The sequence below is a fragment of the Dermacentor silvarum genome, chromosome 1 (assembly GCF_013339745.2).
Source record: "Dermacentor silvarum isolate Dsil-2018 chromosome 1, BIME_Dsil_1.4, whole genome shotgun sequence".
In the NCBI taxonomy this organism is placed as follows: domain Eukaryota; kingdom Metazoa; phylum Arthropoda; class Arachnida; order Ixodida; family Ixodidae; genus Dermacentor; species Dermacentor silvarum.
Genome location: NC_051154.1, coordinates 173,105,970 through 173,129,072, shown reverse-complemented (window position 1 = coordinate 173,129,072; position 23,103 = coordinate 173,105,970). Strand labels below are relative to the sequence as shown.

Sequence of the window (23,103 nt, the reverse complement as noted above, 5' to 3'; positions counted from 1 at the left end):
CGTCTCTTCGAACGCAACAACAGAGCTATTTCGCCTGTTTCAATGCAAAGCGCTAATGCTCTGCGAAATACGAGAATAGTTCTGTGCGAGAAAACACCTCGGTTTTCTGCAGGCCACGTCCTCTACCTCGGATTGTTGTATACGCCTCAGAGGGTAGCTGGTCATGTAACCACGCACCTCTTGCGAGAGCTCACGCCATCAACCACGTATTGTAAACCATTTTCTTTAAATGATGATATACTGGTTTCTGTGCGATCTTAAACCACAAAGGGTCGCTTACTCGCATACCACAGCCAGCGTTCCTGCGTACGCTTGACTACGAGATGCGTATATAGAAACTATAATTGCTACAAGTTTTGTTGTTTTTTTGGGGGGAAAAAGGTGCCTTTCTCCGTCACAAGGTCGCTAAACGTAGTCCCAGTGACCATGAACCCGTGCCCGTAATATCCGGCGAAGGACCCCCGTTGTATTCATCCCAGCAGGGAGTCACTGTCTGCGAGCGGATGCATCCACGCTCACTTTTGCGGCAGAATCACCCATGCGACCAGTTCTAGTCTCGTTTATCTAGGCGCCTGCAAAGACTTGCGTACACCTAGCCGTCATGCGTGTCCAGCGGAAAGGGGTGCACGGGTACGGACACTGACAGGATGGCATAACCGCTTCCGCCCCGCCAGACAAAAACAAGTAGAAAGACGTGCAGAGTCGCACATTCTTTCTATTTGTTCTCGTCCGCGTATTGCGTCCCTGCTCACGCTTCCCCAGCATCATCCAGCCCGACGAGCTCCGCCGCTGAGACAGTGGCAGGAGCCTGCGGACGTGCACCATTACGTACCTTGTCGATGTTCGCCGATGTGGCCCTGCTGAGGGCCAAGACCACGAGGACTAAGCCTAATGTCCGTGACCGTAGCTGCCCTCGGACAGCTCGGCGGCCGCCGCCGCACATGACCGCCATCCGGCCGCGGCTGGGCGAGGATCGCACCCTGGGCGCCCCGGAGCGGGCCACAAGCAAAGACAGGTCGCGTCGCGCGTGCTCTGAAGCGGCAGCCGGTCTCACACGGGGCTCATGGCGGTCCGCACGCTGCTTCACAGTGTCGCCGCACACTCCGGCCGGTCCACGCGTCGGCACGGACAAGAAGGTCCCAGTGGCGTCGTCGCGTAATCCGCAAGGTTGCAGCAGAGCGCCGGCACGACTACTCCACGGGGAACGACTCGCTTCGACTGCGAAGCCGGGCCGACCTGGGGGGGACGCGTCGGAGAGGGGGCGGCTGCTGTCGGCGCTTCGCCGGCGAGGAGGGCTTTTCTTCGTCGCCAGGTAGGGAACCAAGTTTCTTCTCACCGGCCGCCAGCCCGAGAGAGGGGGAGCAAGACGCCATCTTGGAGGGCCCCCTCCACTTCGGCCGTCTCTCTCGCGGGGCCTGCTCTGTAATTGGCGGTCCGTGAACTGGTTCGGCGGCTTTTGCTTTTTGTCTGCGCTCGGAGGTCCTGGCGCTCGGTTCCGGACGCGCCGCGTTTGGCCACCTGAAGAAGCCCCCCCTCCTCGCTGGCAGGGATCGGCCCAGGGGGGATCGCGGGGGATTCTTGGGATGCTTCCGAGCGCGGTCACGGCACTTTATTATTATTATTTTCTTTACGCCAGGGATTGGCACGCCGGCCACGCAACGGGAGGCACCGACGAGTGCGGTCGCGCGTGTACGCGATCCCGTTTCTTGAGCAGACTGCGCGCCCGCGCGTCGGTACCGGGCTTCCTGCACGCGGCGGCGCTGCGCTGACGTCTGAGGCACAGGATGCCACAGTGCACGCTCGCTCTCCTCTCGCGTACGACGGAGGCGGGCGTCGGAAGCGTTGCTCGTATCCGCGAGAGGAAGGTGATAACGCGAACGCTTTATTCTCTCGGTCTTCCCTCCACGTCACGTCTGTTAATGTGTTTCCAAACCCGGCTCTACTGAGATTGAACTAAGAGGATCCTGCCAAATAATGCCGCGTTCGTTCGAGAAGCAGCTCCCATATTAGTCCGTATTATTTGTCAGCGATATTTTCCGGGCACGGAAGTGCTGCATATATGTATAGGAAGGAGGGGGGGCGAGCCGTCACTTGCCTTCTACGGATTTATCCGGCCAGTGGTTGAAGGTTCTGATGGATGTCCCCCCTATTCATTTGTTCAGGTGGAGGAACCGCACACTTGAGACACTAGAGCGAGTGGGGTCAAATGATTTCCAGCGCAGTGGAACACCTAGGAGGCCACTCGTCAACCGTTGGTACGCCTTTAATCGCGGATAGTATCGATATCATGGACGGTTTTTTTCACCGCTTTCTACTACCTGACCCGCAGCAGTAGCTCAGGGGCTATGACGTTCAATATACTGCTAATTATGACGTCGCGGCGGCCGCATTAAGATGGCAGTAATTGCAAAAAGGGCCCGTGCTTCTAAAGGAACCCTACGTCCAATTTCATGCGGCGCCCTTCCCTATGGCGTCTCTTTAGCCCAGGCGGTTCCCAATTTCAATCAATTAATTAATCAGGTATAAGTTGCTATATTGTTGCTATTCTTCTCTACATGGTTAACCCTCTAAAAATTTTAATGAATTATTATTAGGAATGTCAAAGTGGAAAAAAGTGTATGTATGTTAAGTGTGGGAAGCCGGTCACGTGGTAGAGGTAGAGGTGTGGTGACATGGGTACAGCTATATACAGGGTGTTTCAGCGAACATTTTCACAATTTCCTTAAGGTTGCCTGTGGCAGATAGCCCAATTCTAGTTAATGAGCTGGTCTACTCGAAGAGGCGGACATTACTTGCACAAAAAATTGAAATGCATAATCGACTGATTAACAAACACTTACTAATTAAGTTTTTAACTAATTGCCTGATGTCCCATATTGCAATTCACAAATTGTAGCCGTGGAGCTCGCAAGGCGGATCCACTGAGAATTAATTCTCAGGAAGACACCATTTTCGAGATATTAATTCCCGAACTTTGCGGACAAATGCATTGGCGTTCCAGTTAATGTTGTGCTTCAATGCATAAAGCGACGTTTTGTTAAGAACCTAACTGGAACGCCAATGAATTTCTCCGCCAAGTTCGGGAATGAATATCTCGAAACTGGTGTCATCCCGAGAATTCGTTCCGAGTGGATCCGCCTTCTGAATTCCACGGCTACAATTTGTAAATTGCAATAGGGGCCATCAGGTAATTAGTTAACAACTTAATCAGTCAATTTTTGTTGATTAGTCGATTATGCATTTAAATTTCTTGTGCAAGTAATGTCCGCCTCTTCGAGTAGACCAGCTCATGAACTAGAATTGTGCTATCTGCCACAGGCATCTTTTAAGAATTTTTGAAAGTGTTCGCTGAAACACCCTGTATATATAGTGCAACTGACGGTGATCTGCTCCGGACTACCGTCAGTTGCACTTCGCTCCTCGAAGAGGTAGGACGTGCGTCGGGGGAGCTCCCGAACAACATTTTGCAATATGGTGAACGCTGTCTACGTCATGGACCCTAGACCTCAAAGAGGTGTGACGTGATACCAGCGCGTTTATCTCGCATTCACTGCCAGATCGCCACTGAATTTTTCTTTCGTGAGGTGAACCAGACATGAAAACAAATAAAGGGCTGGAATGTAGAATTATGAGGCGTAGTGTCAATATAGATTGCTCGTACCAGGCGAAGCCTCTTAGGATAAAGACGCGTCGCTTCTTTCTTTTTGAAGAGAGAGATATATAAAGAAGAGTAAAACAAGGAAGTTAACCAAAGGATATCTCCAGGTGAGGGGAAAAAAAGAGGAACGGAGGAATTATATACTTGAGACAAGTAGAGTGCTGGCATACATAGTCTGTCAGTCTCATATTTTCACAGTGTCATTGTGTAACACGCAGGGATACACGGCGTAACACAGTGTCGCACGGTCACAGTTTATCGCACGTTCTGGAAGTAATACAGCCACACTTTAAATCCTTCGTTAATGTCACTCGAGCCCAGTGCCCAGGAATCTTGGGCCCATATCACTAAGCATTTTGTTCTTAGAGCTGTTTACCTCTTAGCCGGCCGCTTTGGCTAATAATATGTCCGACGTCATGAATGACTGGCACCTTCTTTCGCGAACAATTTTTGCGTAAGAATGTTTTTAGTGAATGTGGGCCTTTGATTTCTGAGAGTAGACGATTGTTCAGCTTGTCTGTCGTGGTTGAGATCACTGTTCAGAGGTAACGTAAGGACCGCCTGCGCTCGGTAAGCACACGGGGATATGTTTTTCTGTGCCTAAAAGTCGCTAATTAATAACTAGAACTTTTTTGTATGAACGAACTTAGGTAATTGCGAAGCATGTGCCAAATTAAAAAAAAATCATTCGTAAGTGCTGTTTGTTATTGGCCGGCCGCTTTCGCTAATAATATGTCCAACAACACTACTTGCTGACATGTGCTACAATTGAACACTCTCGGACAAGCAGCAGCTATACATGCTAAACACGGAGGGAACATTCTGCATACATAGTCACGTGAATCTTCCCTCTTTCGTCTGCCGAAACGTTATCGCCGCATGTGGTCTGCGCGCTATGCTATAAGGTATAACCTGAGATTGAGACATTGGTTTTAGGGCCGGTAACAAACTGGGCTTAAGAGGCTGGAGGCGTAGCAACCTGGCCAACTAGTGAACTCTCGTTACTGCAAGCATTGTAATGAAGTTTTTTTTGTTTAGTTTACTAACTATGTGTGTAATTCCCAATCAAAAGCCTGTACTTTTTTATTGCGAGATGATTTATCACTGAGAACATTTCGTAGAGAGAAAAAGAGGAGACAATCCTGCTGAAGTTAGTTTTTAAATTTGTAAACTTTCATAAAACAGCAAGATCTGGGTACTTCTTTGAAGTGAACTAAGAAATCCTCGCTCCATTTCCGAAGTTGCGTTTTGCCTTAGCGGTGTTTTGCTTACGCTATCATAAGCTCAATTCAACTAATATATATATATATATATATATATATATATATATATATATATATATTTACCGCGGGTGAGTGTCTTGTCTCTTGGAGAGGCGGCAAGTCACACGTGGCTTCTCTGACGTACGCCGCAACCATCCAGTTGAATGGTCACGTGCGTACGCCACACAAGCCTGCGTGCGTTCCGTCCGTCGGGATCGGCGTCAATTAGTGCTTGGGTAGAGGCAATTTGTGGATACCAACGCTGAACGCGCTAAAGAACATAGAAGGAGCGTCAAGGAACAGTCACTCTTCAAGCTTCACGCAGCCGCTGTTTCGAGCGGACGCCAGCTGAGTATATACCTGACTTTCACTCGAAACACGAACTCCCTCATCTGAGATTAGGTCGGTGGTGATCTAGCACACAGATCATATGAAACTAATCTGAAAGCAAGCACCGATAGCTCTGTAAACGCCAGCAGGAAATTGTGTGCCATCGCCTTCGGTGTGTCTCGAGCCTACGTACGGCTGGACTGCATGGTTTGTGGCAGAGTATATAGCATCTGGGAAGTGCTGCATCTGGGCGCAAGACCAAGCCAGTTGACGTGCGCAGTAGCTGAAAGGCAGCTCCAGAACGATTGTCGAGCGGCTTTCCCGTGAACACGGTAAGTAAGCTCATGCATTTGTGAAGGCGCACGGAGAGCTAAGCCAACTAAAATTTACATTGTTCTTTCAACGAATTCCTTCACACGCGGACATATCTAGAAATCTAACTGCAGAGCATCTCAAGAAGACACCCTTATCGTGGCGGTTAACCAGTAATAGTTCGCGATGACAAAGTCAAAAGGTCAGGGTCCATATATGGACCTGTAGTGGCAGTTTGTAGTGGCTAGTAGCGGACCAGCCGGCGCAGCCTCATCTCGATGGTTGGCAGAGCAGTTTCTTTCCCAATGATCCAAGCTTGGTGAGTTGTTTGTTTGCAGACCTCTACTCGCATATAAAAATATTTCTTCACGAGCATCACAGGATGTAACTAGAGCGAGATAATAATAAAGACAAGATAAGAACGTTAATCAACAGATCGCCCGTCTGGCACTGGGGCAGGGGAACATAGGGATCAGAAAGATGAGAGAGGCAGAAAGAAGTAAAAAAAAAAGGGCCAGTCGATCACCACAAAAAAGACAAAAGAAAACCCGCATGTGAGCTTTCAATGCCTTGTGGGCCTGCTGACAAGTGACAAGGTCGTTATATGAGGACACGTGACTTCTCTAACGTACGCCGCAACCATCAAGTTGAATGGTCACCGCGTACGTCAACGGATAGTGGTGAACTATCCAGGTATCCTATATAATGCGTTGGAGAGGATTGGTCTCCAAAAGTCATATTGGGTACCGTGGCACAACACGCATTCAGGCATTGAATGGTATCGTCGCAGTCGCAGACATCGCGGGCAGCGCCATCAGCTATTCCAGTGAGAAGGGAATAAACTCTCATGAAAGAAAACCGGGTGCTATAACGTAAAGCTATTCCAATCTATTTCTATTTCATTTTTGCCACTAGCCCTCCAAGGGAGAGAGAGAGAGAGAGAAATTTTTTTACAGAAAGGCCCTCCAAAATTGGTAGAAACGTAATGGGCTGCTCGCACTTCACCTGTTCGTCACGCGACGTCACAATACCGTGAAAACTCATCTCGTCAAAGTACGCACTAAAGATGCATTATTATGCCGAACAAAGCTGAATGTTTTTCGGAATAACCACAGGCAACCCCGTTGCGAAAGGAATTAAATATGGTTGCGACCGATCGCTGTGACCATGGGTACTCGGAGTTGGCAGGCGAAATAAATCTATCTGCATATAATAAACACTTCGACGTGCCAGCTTAACGCTGTCGAGCCCTTTCGGCGCGTATACGACATCGCTCTGCCAACTCTTCTTCGCGAAGGATCCGTTTTAGTGGCAATTTTAGCCTTCTGTTGCACGCCGTCGCGAGATTCGACCAGCCACCGCAAGATAAAGCAAAGGTTGGTGGACCAATCGCACTAGCCGGCACCGCCCTCCTCGTCCGGTTATCTGCTTTCACTGTGCTGTATCTCGGACCCATCGAAGCCTTCTCCACTTCTGCGCGCTCCTCGTCTCTGGCAATTAGATAAGAAAAACATGTAAAGCTTGGCAATGATATTCGCTTTGAAAACAAACAAAAGTGACCTCAGCGAGGATAGCGTTTGATTGGGCTGTTCAAGCACCGCTTCTGGTCACCGCCCAATGCTTGCGTTGGCCGTTAAGTAAATTTGACGTCAGTAGACTGGAATAAATTAAGACTTGAAAAAAAAAAATAGGGGCAGCTTCACACTAGTGGTGCGAAGATTGGGCAGAACAGCGAAGCTGGCGACCCCACCTAGCTTTATCTCGGTTCGGCCAAGTTTTTGCGAGGTTATGCTTCGAGACTCTGTGATGAAACTACGCCTAGTTCGTTACTTTGTTAGCGCTGAAAGTTAGTCTATTAGGCTAGTGCGACTCGGACGAAGAAAGTGCCGGCAGCAGCTCCGATGCCACAACCACTGCCCTTTTAAAATAAGAACCATCAGTCCGAGCACGTATAACTGCTCGGCCCGTATTCACAAAAAGCTATGAAGCTAAAATTGTTAGTGAGAGCAAATTCTAGCCAATCTTGATGCTGGACATATTTATTAGCGAAGGTCGCTGGCCAATGGCAAACAGCACTTTATACGAACGAAAAGCTTTGTGAATTCGCCCCTCTTTTGTAAGAACCCCTCTTTTGTAAATCTTTTGGCCGGCGCAAAGGTGTCCGTCACTCATGATAGTGATCAGCTTGATAACGTGATCGCCGCATCGATCGCCAACTGCGAACGGCGCTTACCTAAAATAACTTTTGTTAACGTGGGTTCTGGTGTGGAAGGGGTCATTTGCAGAATCGTCTGACAGCATGGTCATTGACGTTCATGATGTTGTAACTGTTTGACACGACGTTGTCGGAAACAAATACACTACGATAATTTCGCTGGTATACTCCGAGTGCCTGTGGAGTACAAGCTGCCCTGTTCCTGAAGAACGAGGAAGGTAAAGCAATTTCGCTTACAGCCTTACAGTACAGCCACGATTCCTATTCCCCCCCCCCCCTCTCTCTCTCTCTCTTTCCTAGAGAAATAGAAACAGACAATGTTCTTTTAGGGAAAGATGAAGGCACTTATAGGTGATCGATGGTGCGGTCTCCCATAGTAAATCAACTTAAAAATCTAAAAATCGCGTTCAAGCTCACCGCAAAAAGGCAATAAATTTTGATCAATACAGGAAAACAATCGGATACTTTCGTAGTGCGCGGTGCGATCGCACTGCTGGTTCTAATTGACCCGAGCATTTCTGACGTCGCAATGGTGCCAGCACCGCTCATATAAGCGACGATGTTCCTGCTGTCTGACGCGATACATTTTCGCCGTGCCTTCACACATTAATTTTATCTTTAAACGATGTCTCAGTAACCTGGCGGCTGTGATGGCCACCATGGCCGTGGACCAGTGAGCCACCCGACCAGGAATGTGACCAGACATGAAACGGCAGGATTGGAAAGAGCTGTAATGGTTGGCCGTATGCATGTATGCATAGCGGATGGAAAGCATTGCTTGGCAAGCAACCTAGGCCAGCATTTACAAAAAAACGTTATTACGTTAGAACTATTTTTAAGACCAGATGCCAGCCCATCGCGTTGCTGCACGTAATTGGCGAAGGCGGTCGGCCAGAGGTTTATGATTTCGGCCCCTGATACGCGCTCGCGTACACAATCTGCTTCTGAGCCATCGTGTTCGTGCTTAGGCGTTACCGAGTGTGCATGCCTATACGCTTAATGTGTATGAGGATCTCTATGGTCATATTTCAGCATAGACAATGTATCTTGTAAACTGCCTTGCTGTAACCATTAAGCATTTAGCTTCTTCAATTCAATTACACAAAATGGGCTGATGAAAGAAGCACCTTGCACTTTCACTCAGGCTCAAGTAATTTGTGTATTTTTTTCTCATTTTCTAATAGGACGCATACGCTCTTTAATAAACCACACATGTGCTACAACGTGTAAAGCTAGCTGCTGGGTCCGACGTCTAACGGTAGCTACTGGGCACGTTTGGGCCCAGCAACTACCGCCACACGTCGCTGGCTGACTCCGGAGAGCCCCGGAAGCCGCCGTTCCCGGTCTCTACACAAGGGTGACGCCGACTGTACAATACATTTGAATGTATTGCTTATTCTCGCTCTGTCGGCATTATGTTAGATAGTATTTAACATGCTTTAACTGACGGGTGGCTATAGGGCCCAGTCAAGGTACGGTGATGCAGCTTTTTTTTTCCCAGTCACTTTTGTTACAGCAAATTTCACTGTAAAATAGCGCCGATTTTTTGGAGGGACAAATTATGGTCGCAGGTAGAAATACGGAGGCCAGCATCATAAAAGTTATTAACACAATATCGAGGATAACCTCGATATTGCTAGAAGTCCAAGAAGCTGAAGGGGAATGGCTAGCCGATAGAGCGAAATGAAAGGAACTAAAATAGCCATCCCATACAAAATGAGAAATAGCCGATAGAAGAATTGATTTAACCTGTCCACTCAAGATCTCTACTAGAGCTCTTAACCATCGCAGATGTTAGAAAATGGCAGAGCGCTCAACAGACCCGGTGAACAGCACTTTTGTTCCCCATTTACAGTGTCCTAGCTTCCGGCCACTTTAGATAAAGCAGGAGACACAATGATGCGGTTCCAAATGCGATCAGATTAACGACTATATAGTATTACCAACGACCGGACCTAACAGATTTGAGCAACAAGTTCCAGCAGTCGGGACGGCCATCTTTCCGATGCGCCGCACGCGAGTCGCATCGGACGCCGCGGCGTATGTCACCTGTTCAAGTGCACACCTGCGCGCTCTGGGCGCCGCGACGTCATGAGCGGAGACCTAAAGCCGTACATTTCAGTAGGAGACACGGGCAGTGCTTAGCGAGATCAGCTTTATACTCTAAACCACAGTTTGCAATGGGAGCGACGACCTTCCGATACGAGATCGCAGACAGCACGTGGGGAGAAGCTGTCGAGCGAGCACGGCTTCTGCGTCGTGGTCACCACTAGCCGGTTTGTTCGTATGCGGTGTAGCTTGCACTCATTCGCAGTGCCGGAAAAGAAAGCAACAAAGGCGCAATGCGATTACGCGGGACTAAGCGAGCGTCGAGAGAGTGATAATTTCAAAGGGTTATTATGCGACGAGGCTTGCGTGGCCATACGCTTAGCATATGTTATTCATATGGCATGTGATATCACACGTGCAAACACAGAGCGCGCTACACCATACACAAGCCCACATCACCGGGTCTCCAATGAGGCACATCGCCGACAGTCGCTTTGGTGTCAAAGTGCATGACGAACTTATTCAGCGGTGGGGAGCCGTTTGGTTCAAACAGCGCTATAAAGATCGAGGTAATAAAGGAATTATTAAAGCGAAACTTTCTATGTCTCACAGATTCGCCCATGAGCGCCGAAAACGCACTGCAGGAAAGCCAACTTACACGATGGAACAATCTGCGCATCTGCGCATACAATCGTAGAACCATACAGTTTACGTTCGCAGTTGTACCGATAATAACAATGGTAACTGTAACGTCACGCTACCCAGACGAACTGTATACATCTGCATTGCATTACGCGCATCACGCAATGCATTCCCGGTCGTCACCATGGGTAGGCCACGGGTGCAGCGCACGGCAGACGAAGAGGCTGCCGTACGCGAACGCAAGCGCGAGCGCGATCGTGCCCGTAAGGCCGATCCCGTGTATCGACAGCGGCATGCAGTCCGTGAAAGTCTGAGTGTGTGCGTGTAATCAACGGCCACATGATCTAAAAAAAAAAAGGCTATACAACTTAACGCAATGTGTCTTCATTCAACTTCAGCGTTAAAAAAATACAATCCTAAACAAGCAATCAAATCACATATGTATCACATCGGGTCGCTCAGCATTTCTTGGGTTCGTTGCGTGGTCGTTGGCATTGGATTTTGATTCAGTTTGCATGGGCGAAAGCTTCGCGTTCAACCATCTTTCTTTAAGAAAGGGGCTTTGATTTTGTTAGCGCTGCTATTCAGCACTGATTATGATTTTCACTCGTGCCACACTTTGTAAAACTTTACCGACTGTGGATAAGCCGACGTTTGTGCGGCGGAACATACATGTATCATGACGTGCAGATCAAGTCGCTGCAAAACGTGGCGCATATTCTATTGCTGTGATGTATACATGACTCAGTGGGCACGACAGCATCCGATGCCTCCGACGGCTTATATTGAAGTACTTTGCTATTCACATACCTCGAGGGAGTTTGTATTGCACTTATTCACGCAGAAGGAAGCTGGATTCACTGCGACCCACGTATTTGGCATTATAGATGATGCCTAATAAGAGGTGCTTATTTGTGTGAAAGGTACCGCAAGTGAGTCGTAGCTTTAAAGAAAAAAAAAAAAGAAAGAAATCAGCAGCCCCTCCCCTGTCGAGGAAATGGGGGTAAGCGAAGCTTGTCGTGTGTTTCTTGATGTTCCTAGGAACGAATTGCGCTGACGAGTACTACGTTGTGCTCGAACCATAACCGGTCACACGCACTGCAGCTGGCTCCAAAGTTCCGGTTGAGAAACTCGCGTTGAAACCTGGCTGTCGTACCAGGGAAGTGCGTTGTCGAGGCGTGCACCACAATTGTCGGGTTCCCGGAGGGCAAGACGATGCTGACGTTTCGCCTGCGCTTCGTAAGCCCTCACGCTAGAATCGGCACGTTGACGACGAACCCTTTCCCGAGCGAGTTCGCGGCGCCGTTGCTCAAACGCAGCCTGCTCCTCGGCGGAACGCACCACGCGCAGCCTTGCCATCCTATCGCCGCAACTGATCTGAGGAGAGGGAAGCCCGGCGGAGCGCTCGCCAACCCCCTTTCATTCCCTTTCCCTCCCCGCGACACACAAAACGACGCTGATTGGTTGCGCGCGTCACGTGATCCGGCACCAGTGCAGCTTTCCCTGTACCTGCTCTTACTTTCCCTCTGTCCCTATCTCATACCTGCATATCCCTGGCTCATACCCGCATAGCCAATGCGGGTATGCACCACACGTGAGATTTTGCCTCACTACAACGCCACCGAAACTTGTTAGTCAATACAAGCTTCGCTTGAAAAAAAAATTTTGCGTAGCTTGCACTAGTGGCGTAAGGCTAAAGAAACAGAGGAGCTGATCGGCACCTAGCTGGTCCTGACCTTACGGATTATGCTTTTCCGGAATTTATTGGTTATTGATCGATTATCGATTACCTATTGATTGGCTATCGTAAGGTATTGGCAACGTATTTGGGCTAGGCTAAGCACTACCAAGTCACCCCCAGCATTTCCCGGAATTTCGTGATTATTGATCGATTAGCGATTAGCTATTGATTGTCTATACATTGGCTATCGCAAGGTATTGGGCGCATATTTGGGCTAGGCTAAGCACTACCAAGTCATCCCCAACATTTCCCGGAATTTATTGATTATTTATCGATTATCAATTAGCTACTGATTGGCTATCACAATGTATTGGCCACGCATTTGGGCTAGGCTAAGCACTACCAAGTCATCCCCAGCATTTCCCGGAGTTTATTGATTATTGATCGTTTATCAATTAGCTATTGATTGGCTATCGATTGGCTATAGCAAGGTATTGGCCACGTATTTGGGCTAGGCTTAAACACCTTCGCTAGTTCACAGGGGTATGTGCCATTGCGCTTAGACCCTTTCTGCACTACCCCCAGGATCGGCCCGCATTTTCTGTTTACGCGTTACGGACTGACGGTTTAAAGAGCTCCGCTGTTAAAAATTCTAACATCGTAAACGACTTGCGGCGCGTATACAGCTGGCTCCGTTGCCGCTCATCATTCCAGCGTAGAATTTCACTTCTCTTCAGTCGTCGTAATGGGGCGGCCGCGTTTACGGGGGTATGAACCATTGCTTAAGGGGGTATGAGCCATTCATTGTCTTACGTGACGGACCGATTTAATAATAGAGGTGATACGCGAATGTGTGTGCATACCCATCGTCACGATGACCACCGATCAGGACAATAAATATGTTCGTACCTTTGTTCAAAATGCTGTATCACCTCTGTGTCGTGTGCTAAACAGCTTCGCTGGTCATCCACCTTCACAGAATGGAATGGCTCATGAATTTTTTGACCGATTGGCCCACAAAATGCGAAAAAAATGAGTCCCACGAATAAATTGAGCGTTCACGCAAGTGAAATTGGATATTCCGACTGTCATTTGGTATTTTCCTTCTCTCGTTATTAGGCTGCGGAAATTCAAAATTGCAAAAAAAAAAAAACTTGAGCTCGTAAAACAAGAATAAAGAAGAAAGTCGTTTGCAGTATTTGTGCATGACTAAAGGAAGAACTTTGCTAGCGCAAGTACATGGTAACAAACAAGCAAGCAAGCAAACAAACAAACAAACAAACAAACAAACAAACAAACAAACAAACAAACAAACAAACAAACAAACAAACAAACAAACAAACAAACAAACAAACAAACAAACAAACAAACAAGAAACCAAACAATAGACGTCGTTGGAATGACATTTAGATTATAAATGACAGTTTTTTTTTTCCTGAAACAAGTCTTGAGAGGAACGGAAGAGTCAAGATTAAAACCATGAGCTGGCGAAAGATATTACGCCTCCTCCTCCAACCTTGATCAGAAATACAAGGATCGTGTCTTGCGATCTCACAACTTATAGCAACCTCAGGAGCTCCTATCTAAATGCATTCGCATAAATGCGGAACATGCATTTATGCGAACCATATGATTGCGTTCGAGCGTCGTCATCTTCGTCCACAGCTGGCGCGTTCGCACTCTCGTGCTCTTCGAGGTGAAGAAGAGGTTTTGTGCGCTATGCTTGGGAGAGAGAGAAAGAAAATGAGAGCGAGAGAGAGAGAGATGCATTAACGAAGCGGGTCTGCTGGAACGCGTTGTCGGCATTACAACGCGGTGGAACGTGGTGTCGGCATTGCAACGCGGTGTTGGTGTTGCAAGCTGCGCAATGCAACGCGCAGTGACGGCCGTAAGTCCGAGACGCGGGAAAAGAAATTATCATCATCATCAGTAATAAGATGAAAAGTTCGCGCGCACTTCCGGAAAATGCTGGGCTACGATCGCCTAGCTTCGCTTACTAAGCGTTTTTTTTTATTTAGGCCGTCAACGTTTCTTTCTCTATTGTTGAAAATGGCAAACTTAAAAAAAAAAGGCTATGTACCAAGGTTTCCAACTCTGTTACTCAGTAATCAATAAAGGTATTACAATTCCGTAAAATGAACCTATTGAGACATCTAAAGCAGACAAAATTTACGCATTTACACTGCTTTTAAACGTACCACTAATTCGTGAGTAGAACTTTTGCAAAACCTTCGTAAGCATTATAACAATTTAACGTAAGCTGTGAGCTCGTATATCCAATCTTTCCGCTCTAGATGTTCTAACAGATGCACTTTAGACAACTGAGATATCTGTTTATGGTGCTTTAACTTCATGCTTTAATTTTTTTGTAAAAACAAGTATGAAATCCTAAATCAAAATTCTGCTTCCTACAGTTGATGGAATTTGACGTTCTCTCAAATGCAACAAGTTTCATTCAACTCGGTCCAGCGGTTGTCTCAAGAGAGCCATTTCTGCGTTCTACGTATACTTTAATAGAGAAAGTTGAGTTGATTGGCCTCGAGCTATAAAGCTTCCTCTTAATTTTAGTGCAAGCTGTTGCAGCGGCACGGATTCGCGGCGAGGATGCATGAGTTGGGGGAGAACTGAACCATCGGCTAGTGGACAGTCTGTGCCAATTTCGTGCCATGTGTACACCACGTTCTTCGGAGGCATCCGCACCGAGGTTGGTCTCGAACGCACGTGATCCACTATGTTGTCGAGTCTGCCACAGTCCTCAAAGGGCGGTGGTGTGCGCGCATGCAGACCTCCAGTATAATAGTGGCAAAGCTCCGTGCTCGTCGTCATCGTCGACTGAGAGTTCCGTGCCGCGCGCGCGAGATCGCGCGGCCGCATTTCCTGCAAATGACAGCCGTGCGACGGCGAAAACCACTGTATTCGTGCACGGTGCGCACGTCTCTTCCCCCGTTCCTCTCTCTGCCATAACCCTGTTATTGGCAGCGCCGTTCCTGGCGTGTTTGTGTGTGTGTGCGCCGACCAGAGCCAGTGCGCATACAATGGAATCGCGAAAGTAGACCGCGCGCAATTGAATTTGTCCCGTGCATGCTTGGTGCTAATTTGTGGAGACGGAGGGGATGTTTACAAACCGGTTCCTTCCCCCGCCGCTCGTAGCGAGTGCACCTGTTGCTCTCGGTTTTGTCGGGCTGTCTCAGTTGCGACACGGTGCTCATGTGTGTGCGCGCCTCGCTGTCACACTGAACTTTAATCCCTCGACTATTCCTGGCTCTGTCGTCGGCTACAACCTCTTTGTGCGCGTCGCGAATAATTGCGTTTGCCCATATAGAAGAAATAGACCCCCCTTCTCCCGCGCTCCTTGTATCGCGCCCGCTGCTTAGCCCGCCTGGCGTATGGCTGCTGAGCGCCGGCCGAGGGTTTCGTTCCCTGCTGCGGCGGTCGCATTCTGACGGGGGCGCGACGCAAAGTTGCCTGTGGGTCCTTAGGTTTTGGAGCGCGTTAAATAAAACCAATGGGCGGCCCAATCTGCCGCTCTCTCTAGGCGTATCTCAGCATAGGGGTGCCTTTGAGATGCAAAATATCCCATCAAGAAATCGATAGTGCTGTATATCGCCTGATAGGGTAGTATACTTCAAAAACAAGGAAACAAAAAAAAGTTGCACGCCGGCGAGAAATGAATGGTTCATATGGCCTTCTGCCGTTCCGCGGAACACCATTCGTGGAACCCTGCGACATCGTATAGTTCCCGTCCTCGAGCCCGCGCCGCCATTCATTCCCCATGCACATACATGGCGTCGGTGAAGCTTTGCAATGTTCTCGGCACCCATAAAGCGCAGGTGGCTCATGTTACCTCCCGCAACTTGCAACATGACGTATTGGTAGACGTGAGAGACATGCTCGAGGACGGGAACTGTACGATGTCGCAGGGTTCCACGAATGGTGTTCCGCGGAACGGCAGAAGCCCATATGAACCATGCATTGCTCGCCGGCGTGCAACTTTTTTGTAGCGTTAGCTACACTGGCCTAGCCAAGCCCGTTTCGCGCGGCACATCAAGAGCCGTGCTGCGCATGCGCAAGGATCAGTGATGTCACACGGCTTGCGCACCGGAGCCACCGGAGCCGGCACCTCTCGCGCACTCCGCCGCCGCCGCGCGCGACTCACCGCCGTCGGTCTGCGCATTCCAGAGGAGTGACGTCGTAGCCGTGGTAGACGCACTGGCGCCGGCACGCGCTCGCTGTGGAGTCGCCGTCTGACACTGCGCTGGAGCCGCTGCGCTTCTGACTGGCGTTTGCCAGTGTGGTATAGCCATGGAGAAAGAGAGCGCAAATGCTGCTCAACAGCGCAGAAGAACGGAGAAGCTTGACTCATCGGATCCCGAAGTAGTTGCCTGGCAATTAGCGGTTGAGCGTAGGAGACAACCAGGAAAGCTAAGAATAATCAGCTGAACCTTTGCTAACGCTACGTATATCCTGGCATAGCCGAGCTAAGCCACTGCAACTTTTTTTCCTTCCTTGTGGACTCATTTCCCTTGATTCTATTAATCTCTTATCGTCCATCGTTCACGGCCGGCCAATCATGGTGATTAGGTGGGCGAAGCAGTCCTTCGAGACGCCTTTACGAAGCGCGGAAAGGAATAGCATTGTAATAGAATCATTCAGTTATCCCGGCCCGGAAAGGTGTACGTATATATAGTACCTATATGCCTTCGCAAACTGCGGCCATACGGTATCGGCGAAAGCGGCAATCTTTTAAAAGCGTCTGAAACTATGCATGAGTAAAGTTAAAAAGAATTAAGAATGCCGCTTCCAATGACCTTGCGGAACAGTTGCTAGTTACGAGATTCACTGAGCCAGGTTTACCGCCAAGGAATGAATCGCGGCCGAATTAAATTAAAATTATGGGGTTGTACGTGCCAGAACTACGATCTGATTATGAGGCACGCCATACCGGGGGGACTCCGGAATAATTTGGACCACCTGGGGTCCTTTAACGTGCGCGTAAGTTTAAGTACACGGGTATTTTCGCATTTCGCCCTTATCGAAATGCGGACGCCGTGGCAGGGATTTGATCCTGCGACTTCGTGCTTTGCAGCCCAACATCATAGCCACTAAGCAACCACGGCGGGTGTGCGGCCGAATTACAAAGCTTTTCGTTCGTGGGTGTTGTTTGCTAATGGCAGGTCGCCTTCGTTAATATCAGATTCCGTGGTTGCTTGGCATACCTGTTCTTACGAAAAGTCAAAATCAAATTGTGCGGTTAAGGTCCAGGAGCAACACTGCTACGTGAGACGCCATGGTGAGGGTCATCGGAATTACTGCAACCACTTGAGGTTCTTTGACCCGCAGCTCAACATAAGTGCACGAACTTTGTTGTATTCCACCCTATCGGAATGCGGCCACCACGGTCGGGACTCGAACCCGCGACCTCATGCTCAGCAGCAGAACGCCATAGCCACAGAGCCACCTTATCAGATGCTCTACGAACAGTTTCAGCGCAAGAACGTTTATGTGAATATGGGACCTGGGTTTCGCGGCAGTATCTCGAGTCGCTGGTTATCCGGACTGCAAGAAAAACGCTAAGTTGCAGCGATGGCAGTCTTGCGCCTGAATATAGGGGATATGAACCAACTCGCCCAGCAAACAACGTTACTGTTTCTGTTTTATTTAGTCCACCCCCCCCCCCCCCCCCCCCCCCCCCCCCCCCCGTCGGATTTCCGGAGCTGAAAACGACAGTGCTCTCGCGCCAATCATGTGGGATCGCGCTGCCAAATTGAAGTTATGACCCGAACATAAAAATGTAAAAAAGGGTACAAAAGTTACATAGAGCACATTTATTATTTCCTACATTTTATTTTCCTTAGCAATATATACTCTGAGGCTCAGTATACTAGTCCTCGCACGCTTAACTAAGAAAGAGAACAGCGAGTCCTAAACGCTGGGGTTTAGCAGGCGACAGGACCTGACCCCAGAATCGGGAGCATGCACGGTGGAAGAAGCGCACGAGAGACAGACGGCGACTCGTATATGCGCGCATCGCTATACCCGTATAGTCCTTGGGGTGCCGCCACAAGGTGATATAATCCCTTACCTGCAGAGTCCATGCTTAGGCTTGTAGCCGATTAGTTCACCGACTGGTCGCGCGCAGATCTATTTCACGATCGTAGCATAGAGAAAGAAAAAGAAGACTTACGTGGAGCCGCAATAACGTGCAGGAAGCAAGGACTTCATATTACGTTTGCAGTGCGAACCACGCCCAATCCCTTCTCCCTCGTGGGGACGTGCCATGTGTTGAAGGTAACAACGCAACGTGAAAAAAAAAATTATGGATTACTGGTTAAAAAAGAAAGAAAAAAAAAGTTGTCGCAGTTTCACCTGAAAGGCGAAGCATCAATTGCGATAGCAAATTTGTAGAGAGCTATACGGAGTAATGATAGTAGCTTTATCAGCTGTATAAACTTGGACATGCAGCAGCACCGGCAACACGCAGAACTGTTGTCGACGCCGTCGGCGTTTTGCCCGCGTTCGCTCAAAATGCATGCAGCGTTGGTGACTGTTGCCGGAGCCTCTGATATAAATAGGCACTTGGTGCCGCAGCTAAATCTCGCTTCCCTTCCCCTCCCCCTCCCCCCCCCTCCCCCACGGCCTCTCGCGCGTCGGAAGAAGGCGCGTTTGCTCTACATATATGTTGATTGTAAAGGAGGAAAGAGACGCCTACTTCGGCAGCCCTTAAGCGAGCACGGCGCAGAACGCGCGTTTGTTCTCCGCCGTGCGTTCACTCCCCGTGAAAGCGCGCGCCCCTCGCGCCCTTTCACTCGCACATACAGCGTTCGGCGCGCGGCAACGATTTCATCTCCATTGACGTCATACGGAACCTCACGGCGACGGCGACGGCGACGCCGACGGCAGAAATCTGCTTTTGAGTGTCCATATAATTGCTATCGCAATAAAAGAAAACGAGCATATAAGTTGTCTATTTGAATGAGATACATGCAGGTCCCATTTATTTAAGATGCCTTCAATTAGGAGGAGTGAAGGTCGCAGTACCCGGCGCATTGGCAGAGCCGCCACGCTAAATCTGATGTCCCACCAAGACCCGTCTCATACAATGAAAAAACACTATGAAATTTTGCACAGCGCATTTATTTCGCTGCAGGGCATACACGGCCTTACTCTTTGCCGAATACTTTGGTGTCTTGCCGCAGCCTGCTGGGAAGCGAACTTCGCCGCATCAGAAGTCCCCGAAATGGGAACGCTTCGGCTTCTTGGGACTGGCTTCGGCTGTATCGGCGGTCTCGTGCTCCTGAGCAGCGGCCTGGGCTCGGGCAGCGGCGACCGCAGTCGCGATGGCAGTAATCACGCTGTTCCTGAGCTCGACTTTCTCCTTCAGACGGTGCATACGCAAGATTAGCTCTTGGTAAATGAATACGCCTACCCTCGAAGGAGTGTACGCGTCTCTCATTACGAAGCCCGTAATGTGATACTTCAGCTTCGCTGCTCTTTCGTACGTACTGTACAGCTCTAAGAATGTCTTAAAGATCTGCTCTCTGAGAGCGAGAGGGCAGCGAGAGCTGCCATTGAGGGCGGCTTCCACTTGGTCGCACACAGCCACCCTGATTGTCTCATGCTCAATGAACATGTTGTAGATTAAAGGATCGCCCCGTCGCTCTTCAAACTTGCATCCGCTGAAGTAAGGATGGGCGCCCATCAGTGACTGCACGGATACTAGCACGTTTGACAGATAGTCAGTGGGGACCCAACATGACCCAGACGCCGTTCCGAGGGTGCTCATGCAGACCTTGCCGTTCGCGTAGAGGTTCACGTTGAAGCGCACGCGGCCGTCGTCAGTGGTCATAAGGCGCACACGCGGTGGACTCATGGGGTAGTCTGCTGGGAACCTGATCAGAGAGAGAGAGAATGTGGGAAAGGGCGGCAAGGTAGGCTGATCAGACTTGCTATCCGCGCTGGGGGATCGGTAAATGGGGAACGACAGAAAATGAATCTGAGAGACGGTACCTGATGAGGAAATAGAAGAAGCCGCCCACGTAGGGCGTTCCAGGGGAGCCCACGATGAGTGCGTGAACCTTGGTCAAGTCTTCCTCATCGGCTGAGATGAACACCCTAGCCGGAGGGTCGGCGTAGAAGTGCGCCAGTTCCTTTCTGATCCGTTTGAGGCATTGCAGCGATGGTACCGCTGACTCCTCCACCAGCGGGTCCCAGGGCTTGTCGTTGGCCGGGGATCCCTGCATCGTTCCGCGAAGAGCAACGGTGCCTTCGAAGCACTGCGAACACCAGCCGCGCGCGCCCCGCCAAACGAACGCACTCTACTTCGTTGATGATGATGAACTTCTGTCATGGCTCGCACCCACTAAGGGGGATAGGCCAAGAATCGGGTGGCAGTGGGTATGCTAAAAAATTCCTATTTGAAAACAAGAAATGCAAAGTAAAAGACAAACAAAAAACAAAGGCAGATGTTGCAATAACTAGATTACCATGCGAGCGAGCAGTCAGACTAACTGAATTTTTTCGCTCCCGGTAGCGCGGGTCTCTCGCCCTCTTCTTTTTTTTTTTTTTTTGATCAAACTGAAGAACTTATTCATAAAATTAAGTTGACATACTGCAAATGCGACTAGCATTTTTATTTAACTACAGTAAATCTGAGTGATTTAACGCACGTTTTATATATTTGCACAAAATTAATTTCATTGTTATCGTTTTAATTTTCATACGTTTTTTCTTTTTCGTTCCATAAGAGCTCGCTGCGAATCGCTTGCGTACGACTGCCCCCGCACAATAACGTTATTTTCAGGATTAACATGTGTTTTTTTTTACTTCCACTTTTCAGAGTGTTGCCATTTCTTATGAACTCCTCTTGTCCCTTTTACACTATTTTTTTTTATACCAAAGTCTGACTGCTTGTACGGGGCGTGGACCCTTGGCCAGAGCCCACTGATGGCTTCTTGTCGACACACCACCAAGAATCTACGTGGTGTGACTGAAGGTTTTACATGATTTTATAACGGCAGTGGAAACCACGTCTAAAGCAAAACTCAGGACATGACCAAGATTTATGAGCACAACACGCACTTAAGATGCTTTCACACCGGCAAGTCGCAACCGCTTTGCAATTACAGTCAAACGCCTTAATTACGAAGCACTTGGGACCTCCAAAATCCTTCGCTATACAGGTCACTTCGTTGTAAAGGCTGCGCACCTTACCGCTCGCAAGAGAGCAGGCTAAGTACGCTCAGCAAAATTAAACCTCTATAACATGAACTGAAGAGATACTCTGTGACTTAGGTCGATAATTTTCTTCTGAACGCTTCATCCAACGAAATGCTCGACTGCAGCTGACGCTAGGGCATCGAGGTTCGCGGCATACTCAGCGGCGAAATCTGAGAGTGATGCATGCTGCAAATGCAGAATGTCGAACGCCGCTATTGGCGGCCTCGTCAAAATTATTGGTTTGTATGCAGGCTTTGCTGCCTTCGTCGACCTTCGCCTTCATGCCGCCCTTGATGGCCTCGGCGAAAACGTCAGTCGCCAGCTCCGAGCAGGTCACCACGCCGGCTGAGTCTATAGGAGAAATGGGGGAGGGGACGATAGGCCATAGCTACTGCGGCGTCCGGACTTTCCCGCACGGTCTTCGTTGAGGAGTCAACCGGTGCTCCCTATGCGCGCCGCCGCTCAGTGGCGGCTACGGGGGGAAGTATAGGGGAACCCTTACGGGGGTGGGGCGTTCGTTGTAAGCCAACAGATAAGCCATCAGGGACCCCTATATTCATTCGTTGCACAGGCAAACTCGCTGTAGTGGTTTTCGCTGTGGAGGCGTTCACAAGCAATGCATTTGAAAGATAGGAATTCGGCCGGGACATACGAAATCTTTCGTTATACAGGTCATTTTGTTGTAAAGGTGTTCGACTGTATAAACCAAGTGGGTTGCAAAGCTACGGTCTCAAACCTTTGGCCGCTCTGGTCGAAGAGGGACTGTTTTGGGTAAGTCCCTCGGCTACTCGATTTATTTCCCCGTAACTGGAGTGGCAAAGCTGGAGAATCAATCAGCAGGGCGTACGAGCAGGACGCCGGAATACGCGCTTCGTTCTTACTTGGCTGTGGCAGTGCGAGCGAAGGCGCGTACCACTGCCGGTTTCTTTCTTTTCTTTTCTTCTGCAGGGACTGCGCATCCATAGCTGACGCCGTCACTGTCCATTTACAAGAACAAAACACTTGTAACACACAAGCTCATTATCAAAATAGGATGACGAGAGCCCAAGAGTAACACAAGTGAAAGGCAGCGAGAGGTAAGCATGAGCGCAACGTGACACACAGACTCGCGTGCGGTCCGTCGATGCAGATGGTAAAAGCTATCACCTACTTCAGGTGAATGAGACGTCTCTTTCGTTGTCCTGTCTCTAATCACGAACACACAAACTCGTTCGGTGCGAAAGCAGGCGCGAACGCGTGAATGACACCAATCTCGAGACATTTCGGCGTGGCAGGCCGTGCTTGCTGATCGCTCGGTAGTCGGGGTCGGTCGCGCGGCTTACCTCAACCACCGGTGTGAATGCGCCCCTAAAGAATGCACAAGAAATAGGATAATGACAAAACTGCATTTGAGTAATAAGAATTCCACGCTTATGTGTCAACAGTGCGCGTCTAACATGCGGAGAACGGCACGTGCGTTCTCCGATAGCGGACGCCGCCAACTCCTGAGCTGTTGAGGCGCCGCTACATGGAGCTTCGTGCCACCACGTACCCCCGATCGGGCCTGCTAGTTGCCGAGCGCCTCGCCCAACGCAACCTGACCCCCCCCCCCCCCTCCCCCCCCATCCACGAAGCACCGTCTCCGCGAAACAAACACACACAAAAAAGGAGCCTTGCTGGACCAACGTGTCCTGCGGGTGGCACAAAAATCATTGCCACGAAAATCGACGCAGGAGATCTTTGATCTGTTTCGCACGGT

The 23,103-nt window shown here is 49.4% G+C and overlaps 2 protein-coding genes across 2 annotated transcripts in view; both read right to left on the bottom strand.

Annotated features, from left to right (window-relative positions):
- Positions 1 to 1,591, bottom strand: part of LOC119436397 (uncharacterized) — a 129,077-nt gene extending 127,486 nt beyond the window's left edge. The window contains exon 1 of the mRNA XM_037703236.2: positions 833 to 1,591. Within this exon, the coding sequence (XP_037559164.1) occupies positions 833 to 952 (120 nt within the window). The 5' untranslated portion in view covers positions 953 to 1,591. The remainder of the gene's footprint in view (positions 1 to 832) is intronic.
- A 17,697-nt stretch (positions 1,592 to 19,288) lies between these two features.
- Positions 19,289 to 21,223, bottom strand: LOC119450776 (ubiquitin-conjugating enzyme E2 Z). The gene is made up of 2 exons (XM_037714282.2): positions 20,157 to 21,223; positions 19,289 to 20,038 (listed from the first exon to the last, which is right to left on the bottom strand). The coding sequence occupies exons 1-2, from the start codon at positions 20,387 to 20,389 to the stop codon at positions 19,372 to 19,374; spliced, it is 900 nt and encodes a 299-aa protein (XP_037570210.1). The 5' UTR covers positions 20,390 to 21,223; the 3' UTR covers positions 19,289 to 19,371.
- Positions 21,224 to 23,103: the final 1,880 nt, after the last annotated feature.

Bases quoted from the DNA above. Each gene is read 5' to 3' on its own strand.
- LOC119450776 (XM_037714282.2), bottom strand. From the start codon at position 20,389: ATGCAGGGATCCCCGGCCAACGACAAGCCCTGGGACCCGCTGGTGGAG. The intron at 20,039-20,156 runs GTACCGTCTCTC...CTCTCTGATCAG, and splicing joins TTCTTCTATTTCCTCATCAG to GTTCCCAGCAGACTACCCCA.